Raw genomic sequence first — 10,585 nt, 5'->3', positions numbered from 1 at the left:
AGATAATCAAGAAAATTTGAGACAAATAATAAGAGAAGAGTTAACAAGCTTATGGAATAATTCTGAAATACCTACTTTAAAAATGATACTAGACAAGTTAATAAAATTAGAAGAAGGAAAACAAAAAATTATACCAGAAAAAGAAATTACAAATAAGCCAGAACTAAAAGCCATAAATGCATGGAGAAGAGTTAATGAGCCAATGATGATAGATATAAGTAAAATGAAACCTAATATATCTGAACCAATAGGAAAGGTATTAGATAATTTGGGACAACTTAGTAAAAAAGGAAAGTTCTAATGGAAACTAAAGAACAAAAAGAATATAACGTGATAACATTTTTAAAGAATCATGGAAAAGAAATTTTAGAAAGAGAAAAATATAAGTATGAACCATTAAAAAAGGAAACAACTAGTGAAAGCAAAGCTGAGTTTAAGATTGATACAACTGTGATAGAATATTTAAAGTCAAAATTAGAACAACAAAAGGAAGAAATAGAAGAAATAAGGACAGAGAATAAAAAATTACGATTAAATACTAATGAAGAATGGTTAGAAAAATATAAAAAATATAAAAATAAATATAAAGAAACTAAAAAGGAACTAAAAGATGTAAAAAGAGATTTAAGACAAACAAAAAAGGAATTAAATGAAAAAACAGAAGAAAATAAAAAAGAAATAGAAATATTGAAAAGGCAATTAAATAAGTTAAAAGGAAAAAAAGAAGATACAAGTGAAGTTTCTAGTACTGTATCTACAAATAATAATACAAGTACTAGTGAATTGGAACAAGATAATTTAGGAAAAACGGTGAATATAATAGAAGAATATAACAGTAGTTATGAGGAAAATTCTGAAATGGAAATAGAAAATAAAAATATAATAGAAGCTTTAGAAAGAATGAAAAATGTAAATGCAGTAATAAAACAAGAATCGAATAGTGACCAAGAAGATAAAGATAATTATACTGATATAGAAACTGAAGGAATAAAAAATGAGGAAATGGATAACTACCCAGAAGAAGAAGTAACCGACCATAATATGGAAGTTATAACAAGATATAGGAACACGATACCAAAATACATACCAATAGGACAACATAATGAATTTAAAGAATTTATAGGATCAATGTCACAAGGCGTAAACTTGAATGGATACTTTTTAGACTTAGATAATGTATATGAAGAACAAGAAATTAGCAGGAGAATTACTGATTGGAATTTAGGAATGTATATAGCATTAATGAATTCTACTCATACAGATGAGTTAGAATATACTTATAACTTGATCTCAAAAACATTAATTGGAAAGGTAGCATATTGGATAGAATCCATAGAATATCAGTTAAAAACTGAAGTACTAAGGTATGCAACGGATTGGAAATCAATGTTACAAATATTTGATATGATATTAAAAAGAGAATTCTTAGGAGAACCTTGGATAGTAGCTAGAGACCAAGTTTTAATAGAAAGAAAAATAGAAATAATAATGAATCTAAATAACATGAAATGCTGTAAAATTAACAAGTTACCAGAATATACTATAAGTTTTACTAAATTCTTTTATGAAGCTAGATTCTTACCCGAAGAAGGACATATATATCAACAATTATATTATGATCATTTACCAGAACCTTATAATACTGAGATAACTAAGGAATATAATAAGTTAGAACCTCGTGAGAACACTCTGGGTGAAAGAATAAGAGTACTAAGAGGATATCTAATGAGAAAATGTGAAGAATATAGGGTACAACAGAAAGTTAAAAAGGATAAAAAACTAGGATTAAGAGAAATATGTGGATTCACTGAAAGAAGATTAGTATTTGGATGTGAAGATAAAAAACCCTATAGGAACTATAAGAAGAGGTATAATAAGAAAAAATCATATGATAAGTACAGAAGCAAACAAAATAGAAATAATTATCCTTATAAATACAACAGATATAAGAGAAAAAGATTTAGGAAATTTAGAAATACACCAGAAAATAGGAGAAGATATAAAAATAAGAGAAAGTTTAGAAGAAAACCTTTTAAAAAGAAAGATATAAGTGAATGTAAGTGTTGGAATTGTAATGAAAAAGGACATTATGCTAATAAATGTCCTAAACTGAAAGAAAAGAAAGTAAAATATATAAATACATCACAATTCATAATGGATATAGAACAAATTAAAGAAGATGACAATAGATGGTATGAATATGAAGAGTTTTATATTAGTGAAACTGATAATGAAATAAACTTTATAAATTATGAATCATCTAGTGAAAGCAATTGGGAGGAATGGTAGCAATATACATAGAAGCAGATGTAGAATATAAAAAATATAAATTCCTAAAACAAAAAATATTTATAGATAGTGGAGCAGATCTATGTCTAGTAAAAAAGGAAGTTTTAGCTTCATATAGATGGGAAAAATCTAATGCACATAGAACTAGGGTATCAGGATTTAATGAACAAAAGAAGGAATTAGATGTAATAGCAAAAAACATGAGAATAAAGCTAAATAAAACATTATTCAGTTTACCTATTGTATATCAGAATAAGATGAAGCAATCTATATTATTAGGAAATAACTTTTTAGATTATTTTAAAACACATATAGTAACTTCAAATACCCTATCATTACAAACTCCGTGTAATAAGTGGATAGTATTAAAAAGAATTATGCCAATAAGTACTATAAATACTATAAGAATAAACAATCTAAAAATAGAAAGAAATAATAATCTACAAGAATTAACTAAAAAATATAATAATTTATTAAAATCCAACTTCGGAGAAAATCCTATGAGGTTATGGGATAAGGAAAAGATATATGCTGAAATAAAATTATTAAACCCTAATGATATAATAAGATCTAAACCTATAAGGTATAGCCCTTCAGACCAAAAAGAATTTGATAATCAAATCAATGAATTATTAAAACTAAAATTAATACAAGAAAGTAAAAGTCCACATAGTAGCCCGGCTTTCCTTGTAAGAAAACATAATGAACAGAAAAGGGGAAAAGCCCGTATGGTAATAGACTATAGAGAATTAAATAAGAAAACTATATTTGATGGATATTTCTTACCATACAAAAGAAATCTTATAAATAGACTAGGAAATAAGAAATGGTTTAGTAAATTTGATTGTAAAAGTGGATTTTGGCAAATAAAATTAACCAAAGAATCAAGACCTTTAGTGCTCCGCAAGGACATTATGAATGGATAGTATTACCCTTTGGATTAAAAAATGCGCCACAAATATTTCAACGAAGAATGGACCAAATCTTTAGGAAATTAAAAGATTTCTGTATAGTATATGTAGACGATATATTAATATATAGTGAAACTCTAGAAGAACATATAAAACATTTAGAGCAATTTATAAAAACAATAGACCAGCATGGAATATTACTGTCTGAAAAGAAATCTGAAATATTTAAGAATAAGATAGAATATTTAGGATACAAAATAGATAAAGAAGGTATACAATTACAAGACCATATAGTAACAAAGATTGTAAATTTTAAGGACAAATTAGAAAATAAAAAAGAGGTACAACAATTTTTAGGAATAATAAATTATGCCTCAGATCATATTAAAGACTTACCTAAATTAAGAAAACCATTACAGGAACTAACAAAAAATAAACCTTTTGGATGGACAAAAGAACATGAAAACTGTATAAAAATTCTTAAGGAAAAGGTGAAAGATTTACCAAAACATAGAATACCCATAGAAACAGATCATTTAGAATTATATACTGATGCTAGTGATATAGGATGGGGAGCAGTCCTAATAGCATATGAGAAGGATGACATAGATAAAGAAAATACACATATATGTGGATATGCAGGAGGAACTTGGAAACCTAATGAATCAAACTACCACATAAATGAAAAAGAACTATTAGCTGTAAAATATGGGATTTAAAAGTTTCATTATCATTTATTACCTGTTAAATTTGTAGTAAGAACAGATAATACTCAAGTAAAAGCCTTTATTACTAATAAAATAGAATTATTACCAGAATTAAATAAAAGAAGAAAATGGCAATCTTTTTTCTGTTGTTATGATTTTGTAATAAAAAATATATCAGGAACAAAAAATGTGTTAGCTGACTATCTTAGCAGAGAAAATAAACAATGAAAATAGAATATACAAGAAGACAAGCTCAACCATGGAAAATCATATCGGGATCTTTAATAATATGGACTACTACTTCAGAAGCTGTAGAATTTATAAAAAATTTTGCTCTTGAAGGATTAGATGAAAATAATACAGAAAAACTAGAAGAAGCATACAAAGGATTTTTAGAAATAGAAAAACACATTGGTTATTATTTCACTCCTAATAGAAGGAATATTGATGAATTATTAATATCAATTATTAGAAAATTAAATGCCATTGAATGTCATGCATTTTGTTTTTGTAAAGGGAAAATTTAATTGTTTGTTGCTCTTAGCAGGATATGAAAAATTTTGAGAAATATATCACTGATGTCACTTCTCATATCTCAACCAATAATGAGAAAATCACCAAACTCCAAAAAGAGATAGAAACCCTGGTTCAGGAGAACCAACATTTTCTGAAATAAATTATGGAAGCTATAAAAGACAAAACAACTCTACAAGCTTCAGTTGCAATCCCTACAATAAAACCTATAACATTTTCATCAAAGCTTGTAACCATGCCATCACCTTCAACCAACATATCAACTACTCTGTCAAATTTATCAATGAGTGATAGGCTGAAACACTCACCTGAGATAGTGAAAACATATGAGCAAATGATGAAATATTATGATTATAAATCTAACCCTGATGTTTGCAGACTGACAAAATCTACAAAATATCCCAGATATATTTGTTGCGAAAATGCAAAACCTGACATAGTCTATAACCTGTTTATACATGGTTTTGTTGACAAGATCTTAACAAATGAAACCATGTATTGTATATCAAAGCTACCAAGTATAATTGTCAAATCCGTGGAAGCTATGATACGGGAAATGGGAGCAGGCTCATATGGAATACAAGTTTTTGATGCATCAACCGATCTAGTTGGAAAACCCATAATAATATGTCAACTATTTAAATTGGGAAGGAATATGGCAGATATTGTGGGAGAAACCAAAAGCTTGAAATTGCCAAATCCCTGTGATATTAACAAATTCCAGGAATGGTTATGTGAAAAACGAGCCATTGGACTAGCTACCCTCAGGTCCAAAATACAAGATATACTACGAGCTCGGAAAGCTATAATTATTTCTGAAAGCCATGGTGGAGGTTTCACCGAAAGTATAATAACCTTATATTATGATAATATTATACAAAATTCAGGAACTATGGCATTAGAGATAATGTTTGATAAAATAGAAAACCTGAAATATAATCATGCAAAACATACTACTGAATATTATCAAAGAATAACAGGTCCTCGAAAGAGACCTATTATCAGTCTAAAAGATGATAACAAAGGGATGAATTCTGATCCCTTTGCATAATACAAAAATGGTGTAATACACCAGAACACTGCAAATTGAATGGTGAAAACCAAAAAGTTATATTACCAGGAGATTCCAAAAATATCATGGCAGACAAAGATGAAGAAAGAAGAAAAGAAAAAGCAGATTCCCTGAAAAAAGATGACAGATCCTGCAAGATATCATGGCAGACACAAAAGATAAAGATGAAGAAAATATGAAGAGACGACAAAAGAAGAAATGGCAGACAAAGAAAAGAAAAGATTCCTGAATTATTAGTAATTATGTAAAAGAAACCGGTTATCCCGGTAATCTGTAACCATATAGAAAGACTACTATAAATAAGTCCATACATGAAATGGAAAGGATATCTGAAAATTTCTGAAGTTCAATTCTCTCTCTCTCTCTCTGAATATGTCTGGCTAAACTTCTTCACTCTCTATAAACTCTACTAGGAATATATCATAATAATAGAAACAGATTATTTTATAAGTATTATATACAATCAGAATTGGTTCAGAAAAATAATATCTTGAAGAATAGCGATATGGAAGAGACCGTGTGAGGACTCCTGCATCCAGCCAAAGAATATCCAAAGGAGCTTGGAGAGCGTTATGGATAATAGGGCAAGGGTGAGTTGAGACTTCCGGTGACCAGAAAGCTATTGTAAGAGGTAAAATATTCTGATTTAAATCTGATTGTGTATGATAGCATTATAAAATAATGTTTTCTGAGATTATGATGTATAATTAGTATGAGGTTATAGAGATGATTTCATTTAAAATAATGAATTTGATTTTGTCTATTGCTTACTACATGCAAAAAATAACTATATTAATTAATACGAAAATGCATGCACCTTCCCTCGCCTTCCCTCTTTAGGGTTGTGTACTCATATAAACGATCCATAATAATAACCCCAGAAATTGGTAAATTGCCGGTGAGAACAATAGTATGTTAATTTAATCTCGCGTACACCTCTTTGCTCATTCTCATTTTATGTTGTTTTTGGTTTCCAAGAGATTTAGTTGGGCCACTGACACCTACTTTTAGTTTGGGCCTTGCAGTCAGAAATTGTTCCGGGAAGCGACCCAAATAAAATTGCATTAGGTGTAAATTACAAGGACCAGAAATAATGACCCGGCGGGAATTGTTGAAATGAACGAATATTAACCCGGGAAATCAAATAATCCTGAATTTAACTTTATTTAAGGAAGGGGCACAGCGCACACACTTTGCTGTTTCATATAATTATCAATTGGCAGAGAGATTGAAGGAGATGGGGAAGAGAAAGAAGTATAGGGTTTCAGAAGACATCACTGAAGATGAGGAAGAACAACAGCAGCAGCACGAAGATCCTCACCAATCGTCGTCTTCGATAAACGATAAGAGCTTGTACGAGGTGTGTGATCTTTTGTAATTGTGCTGTTTCGTAGCTGTAGTTAGTCTTTGTTAAGCGCATCATTTTAGCTTATGCTCAATTTCCCAAGTTCTCGTGTCTAATTGTATTCATAATCTCCTAATCTTAGGATACTAGGCTGATTGAGTAGCGGCATGGGTAGGAACGGAATGAAAATTTGTTAACAATATTAAAGGTGGAAGATTAGATTTGATGCGAATAGTCGGTTTGGAGGATAGGGCCCTATTGAATTTTCATTTATGCTCCGTTTGTTTCAAAGAAACAGAATAAAAATTTGTTAACAAAATTTAAGGTGGAAGATTAGACCTATACAACTTACAGTGTGGGTTGGTAAAATCAACCGGATTATATTGATTAGGTTTCTTGAAGAAAGAAAATGAGTAGGAACAAAGATTATATTTATTTCTCTTATTGCAAGATTGGGTTCTAGTCAATAAAATGTTTACCTCTAAAATTTATAAATTTTATTTCATTTCCAATAAATTATAAATGTTAACATCTATACTAGTCCGAATTTCATTTTATTTCTAGTTCCTTCCAACTAAACAGATCAGTAAAATGTGAGAATTGTTGTGTGTACAAGCTTGTAGCTTGATTAGTCTACAATTTTAAATTTGTAGTTTGGCCTGGGTATAATTGTACAATCATCTCTTTTAATTTTTCTCATTAACAAGTCTTGGTTATTTATATAATAAAATTGTTACAATATTAATTAACCATATTTTTCTTATTAAATGTTTTTGATTTGTGCTGCTAGATTTATCTTATACTTACTGAGACTACAAATAACTTACCATACTTTGGCTTCGAAATATTCATGCTCCAACACAAAGTGGAAACTACTTCTGAATAAGTTCTTTACCTTGCAGGTTCTTGGAGTAGAAAGGACAGCAACTCAGCAGGAGATAAAAAGAGCATATCATAAGTTGGCATTGCGACTGCATCCTGATAAAAACCCTGGTGATGAGGTAAAACTTTTTTGGTTATGGAATCGCAATTCAAATTTCCTTTTGTTTACAACTATACTTTGTCTTTATACTTTTATGTAACTATTCATCAACATTGATCTGCAGAAGGCCAAGGAAAAATTTCAGCATTTGCAGAAGGTGATATCAATTCTTGGTGATGAAGAAAAGCGGTCACTCTATGATCAGACTGGCTGCATTGATGATGCTGTGAGTTTGTTATATAGATCTACTGTGACCGCATTTTGTGGACAATTTTGGTTATTTTTAAATTTGAATACTCATCAGCTTATACAGATGTACACCAAGTAATTAGGTTTTATATATCTTACCAAAGCTTACCTCAGAGGATTTGCATTTTCATTAGAGTCAGTTTTCCATTTGTTACCGAGCAAGTTGATCTAAATATCCTTGTTACAAGATATAACTGAAGTTTGTGTCCCATAAAGCTCCAAGCTCGCTCATGTAGCTGGTGCAACATTGAATCTTTTTTTTTTTGTTTTATTTGCAGGAACTTGCAGGAGATGCTGTTCAAGATTTGAAAGAGTTTTTCCGAACTATGTATAAAAAGGTCTATGTTGATGATTTAAATGTTGCATATATTTTTTCTTGGTAATTTTGTTTTTTGAGAATTCCTAGAATAAGCAATGACAAATTACACATATATGCATTATAATTGCAGGTAACAGAAGAGGATATTGATGAGTTTGAAGCAGAATATAGAGGGTCAGACTCCGAGAGGAAGGATTTAATCGACCTCTACAAGAAATACAAGGGTAAAATGCAAAGGTATAACCAAACTTTTTAGTCAAATGGTATCTGTAAATTTAAGTTATTTTGTCCTAATGTGATCCTCTGCTTTCAGGCTCTTCTGCTCTATGATATGTTCAGATCCTAAACTGGATTCACATAGATTCAAGGATATTCTGGATGAAACCATAGCTGTAGGTGAGATGACATATTTTTGCTCTTTTGGGTCTTTGCTGGTGGATTTTAATGACTAGTATGTGTGCAATCATACTAATATGCGTTGTTACTTTATGTTTCTCAGGGGAGATAAAGGCAACTAAAGCATATCAGAAATGGGCAACTCAAGTGTCTGCGACAAAACCACCTACAACACCTCCAAAACGCAAGGGAAAGTAAGTCAAATCTCTTTTGTACTTGAAATTTTCTTAAATTAACATTATATCACAGACTGACCAAGTATTTACTGGATTATAGATCGAAGAAAGCGTCGAATGATCTGTACGCTATCATCACTCAGCGACAGAGTGAGAGGAAAGGCCGGTTAGATTCTATGTTCTCATCTTTGGTTAGCAAATATGGTGGTGCCCCTATGGCAGAACCAAGCGAAGAGGAATTTGAAGCAGCTAGGGCAAAAGTCGAAAGCAGAAAGGCATCCAATAGTTCCAAGAAAAAGAAGCAGCTAAACTAAGATTGTGTAACGATTTTGAATTTTTTTTGGAACGAATTCTGTTAACTTTGTGTTCGCAAGTGCCCTTATGAACTTTAGTCTGATTTGTTTCTTTAGTTCCATGAACATTTAATTCGAAACCTTCTTACAACCTTGATGTGTTATGTGTAAAATGAGATTACAAGATTTCAATTACAATTTGCGATATTAAACATTGTGAGCTGTATCTAATATAGTGTTGGTTACCCCTCCCGGCTCTGTTATGAGTTTTTCTAGTCTTCATTGTTCATTCAACTTTAGACAATGTAAGATGAGTTTCCATACCATTGTGGTTGCACGACTGGGCTCAAATGTTGTGTAGGAGTTGATTAAGGAAAGAGGAACTCAACCGACAAAATTGACTTATTTGTTCTCATACATGGTGACAACTTCACACCCTACAAGTTTGAAAGTCGTTCGTTGAATGTACAAAAACAGAGGGCCTACTTTCAATTTCTCTATAATGCAAATTCAGTAATCACTGTATACAAATAAGAACTGGTGGCCAGCAGTTGCCAAAAGTAACACTAAAGTACACACCACTTTCAACAGACAGTCTAATGTAGCTGGAAATAATGTTTGACTTCATTACCAAACCTTAGGTGAGGGACTAAATAGCAAACTCCATAAATGGGTTTTTTGTACGAAGAAATGCAAGAATCTGTTTGCATTTTTCTGTTAGGTATTAATTATAAAGTAATGTTAGGCCTACAAATTAATTACAAAAAATATGTGCAAAATGATGCAGAATTGTCACCAGACGCCTAGATAGCATTGTAGCGCCTACATTAAATATATTGTTCACTATCTTTTCATACTCCACTCCAATTTATTTTATTTTATTTTTACTCTCACCTTTTTCCCTTAAATTCATACAATAATTATTCTTCTTACTTTCAATTTCTTATTTTAAATTATCATAAATTCTTAACATAGATAATATATAAATGAAAATAATATAAAGTAAATAAAAAAGTAAATAACAATAAAAGTAAGATAGAATCATACTTAAGGGCAAGACACAATAAATAGTAAATAAATTTCTAAATGAAACTCCAAAAAAAAGTATTCTAAATTTAACTAGAGTTGAGTTAGGTGAAAATAGATAGTGACTAATAATCTTTTTAATGTATTATAGTTGTTGTGATTGAGTTGTAAAAAGAATAATTTAATTATTTAGTGCTTAATTTTAGTTAAAAATAGTTCTTATGTCAGGTACAACTGAGTACTACTGAGGATCAATCAAGAAAAATTCAACAAATAATAATTATAC

The 10,585-nt window shown here is 30.2% G+C and overlaps 1 protein-coding gene across 1 annotated transcript; it reads left to right on the top strand.

Annotated features, from left to right (window-relative positions):
• Positions 1–6,601: 6,601 nt before the first annotated feature.
• Positions 6,602–9,506, top strand: LOC141707789 (chaperone protein dnaJ 6-like). The gene is made up of 8 exons (XM_074511151.1): positions 6,602–6,873; positions 7,761–7,859; positions 7,965–8,066; positions 8,368–8,427; positions 8,539–8,645; positions 8,722–8,804; positions 8,908–8,998; positions 9,081–9,506. The coding sequence occupies exons 1-8, from the start codon at positions 6,751–6,753 to the stop codon at positions 9,292–9,294; spliced, it is 879 nt and encodes a 292-aa protein (XP_074367252.1). The 5' UTR covers positions 6,602–6,750; the 3' UTR covers positions 9,295–9,506.
• Positions 9,507–10,585: the final 1,079 nt, after the last annotated feature.

Source organism: Apium graveolens, chromosome 2 (assembly GCF_009905375.1).
Source record: "Apium graveolens cultivar Ventura chromosome 2, ASM990537v1, whole genome shotgun sequence".
Classification (NCBI taxonomy): Eukaryota; Viridiplantae; Streptophyta; class Magnoliopsida; order Apiales; family Apiaceae; genus Apium; species Apium graveolens.
The sequence above is the reverse complement of the archived record's forward strand: the minus strand, read 5'-3'. Positions and strand labels throughout refer to the sequence as shown.